Raw genomic sequence first — 2,585 nt, forward strand, 5'->3', positions numbered from 1 at the left:
TCCACATCATCACACTACAGATGACGCCCCTAGTCAGATTTTTCTGTTTAAACTTTAACAGTATGTTTTAAAACAGTACACGAAACCTCGTAATAGAGAATCTCGAAATAATCCATTCCGTGCTATAGATAGCATGAAGAGGAGCAATTAGCCACTAAAATTTTAAATTTCATTGTTTTTTGGTGTCAAAACATTGTTTATGATGAAGTATAAATAGTTGATGAAGTATAAATAGTTTTAGTGTAAGACGTATCTTCTGCATATAAAGATTTCTTTTATTCTTGCAAAGAAGATGTTAAATTTAAAATTACATGTCCATCTTGTATTGTAGCATGGGCGAATTACACTTGAAATATAAATTTACACAAATTTTTTGTACACATTTCATATTTTTATTAGAATTTCTTAATAAAGCATTTTAAAACATATATATTTATATATAATTACATATATTTTTAACTCATTGAACAACTAAACTTATTTTTAAAGTTTGTATGCAAAAATCTGTGGAACACTATATTACATATATGTTTTAAACATGTTTAAAACATTAAAATCTCTGCTACATAAATTTTAATCACTATCGATTATTTATTTATATTGTGGATATGCAATATTTTATGCAAATAATCGAAAACCCTTTAATTTTCATAGTTTATATCAATATATATTTGAATTATATTTACAAATTAAATACTACACCCATATTTTGCAATTTTACAAACGTTTTAATAAATTTTTTCGTTATTATAACATTTTATTCTTTAAGTGCGTAATATTATAATATGTTATTGATAACATTTTATTCTTTAAGTGCGTAATATTTGCTATCTGCGCAGTATTTAGATCTTTCATGCTTGGACATCATTTTCGATATTCGATTAACGATTTTAAAAAACTCGTAACACACAATTTTATCAGAAATTAAAAAATTCATTTTTATACATTTTATTTTTCATTGGAATTTGAAATATTTTATTTCCTCTATTAAGCTGCTTTTTCATGCGAGCAAAGGAAAGCTAGTGTTTATCCCCGTTTATCCCCGACTCCGTCACAATTCAAATTCAGTTGAAGAGCTAAAGCAATCGCTTCCTTTCTTTTCATGAAGCGAAGTTTTGCTGACGAAGTTACTTTCATGATGTCGCGAATAAAGGAGCATTGAACAAACAAAAATTGACCAATAAAAATGCTTCGAAATATTTGGCCAATCAAGTGAACCATAGCCAGTGTTGCTTTGTTCATAGTAGAACTTTGAACATTTATTCACTGGATTCGCCATTTTGGCGAAAATTGATGGAGAGGAGGTAAAATACCAGCTTTTACTCGCTGTGTGAAATTGCATCTTTATTTTTGTTAAGTTTTTATTCTATTTTCTTATTTTGCGAATCCAAAAATGTTTGAAGATATTTGTATTTAATATATTCTTTCTCTCAAAAAATGTCAGATAAAACACAAAAATGATTAAAACAAAAATATAAGATGAAAAATTTTGTGCATGTTAATAAAAATAATAGAAAGAACATAATAAAAATAATAGAAAGAACATAAATAAAAAGAATTGAGCGCATGTATTTTGATAAAATCAATGTAAGTTGCGATTTATTTTTAAAAATTAGGCGATTCATTGGTCAAAACTCCCGTTTATGCGCAAATTTTCCCATTTAACAGCTTTGCCTTTGTTAATCTTTTGAAGAATTGCTGATTACGTTGAAGTTGTTGGTGTAGTTTAAAAGAACTCCCGACCAAACGATGTTAACGTATGTTGTTTTCACCGACAATTGATGATGATCACCACAGATTCCTCGAGGATCATTAATTTTTCGAAACAACCTGAATGTGCTTTTTTCCTGATTCTTTAAATTATCTTCTTGATCTTCCATATCCATTTTATCTTATAAATTATCTAAATTATCTAAAAATATCTTAGTATTGTGCCTCCTATCTCTTCATGATTATCTTCAGCTCAATGAGAGAGCTACTCATCTCTTCTTCAATAATCTATTAGATTCGGATAGATGTAAAATTGGTCATTTGCACTCTGTCCTGTTCAGCAACAGTATCTATAGAAACATTATTGATCTTTTTGGAGAATAATTTATTAGAAATCGATTTGAGTGAGTTAGTTGCATTCCTCTCAATTTATTCCTCGATATCAATAGATGCACCGTCCTGATTCTGAATTTGGTGTCTCTTTTCACTTCTAATATCGCCAATAGTCTTGAAGTAGATGCTATGGTCATACTGGTGCATTTTTAAGCAATTGCTGTCCAGCTTACTATTTGATTGATAATTGAAAGTACCGCAGCAATTTATCTTAATCTCCTCTGGAGACAATTTCCATCTGGATTGTTTGAGACTCTGGAATTTTATCGGAGTTTCGTCGGAAGACGTGTTCCAATTATCTTGCCTCGTTTGCTGATTCTCGAACCACCTGATTTATTTTTGTTCATATTAAAAACATATTAAAACTTTTTATATGTATTAAATTAGATTCGTATCTAGTTGTTTATTATTATATGTAATCTTTAGAAGATTTTTTGAATAATAAATATTATCGGATGTCTCTCTCTTTCTCTCTCTCTCTC

At 28.7% G+C, this 2,585-nt stretch overlaps 1 protein-coding gene across 1 annotated transcript; it reads right to left on the reverse strand.

Annotated features, from left to right (window-relative positions):
• Positions 1–2,139: 2,139 nt before the first annotated feature.
• Positions 2,140–2,431, reverse strand: LOC105625192 (the record flags this gene model as incomplete). The annotated part of the gene is made up of 1 exon (XM_012206533.1): positions 2,140–2,431. A coding segment is annotated over one exon (292 nt), but the record flags the coding sequence as incomplete, so codon positions are not given.
• Positions 2,432–2,585: the final 154 nt, after the last annotated feature.

Source organism: Atta cephalotes (genome assembly GCF_000143395.1).
Source record: "Atta cephalotes unplaced genomic scaffold scaffold00258, whole genome shotgun sequence".
NCBI lineage: Eukaryota > Metazoa > Arthropoda > Insecta > Hymenoptera > Formicidae > Atta > Atta cephalotes.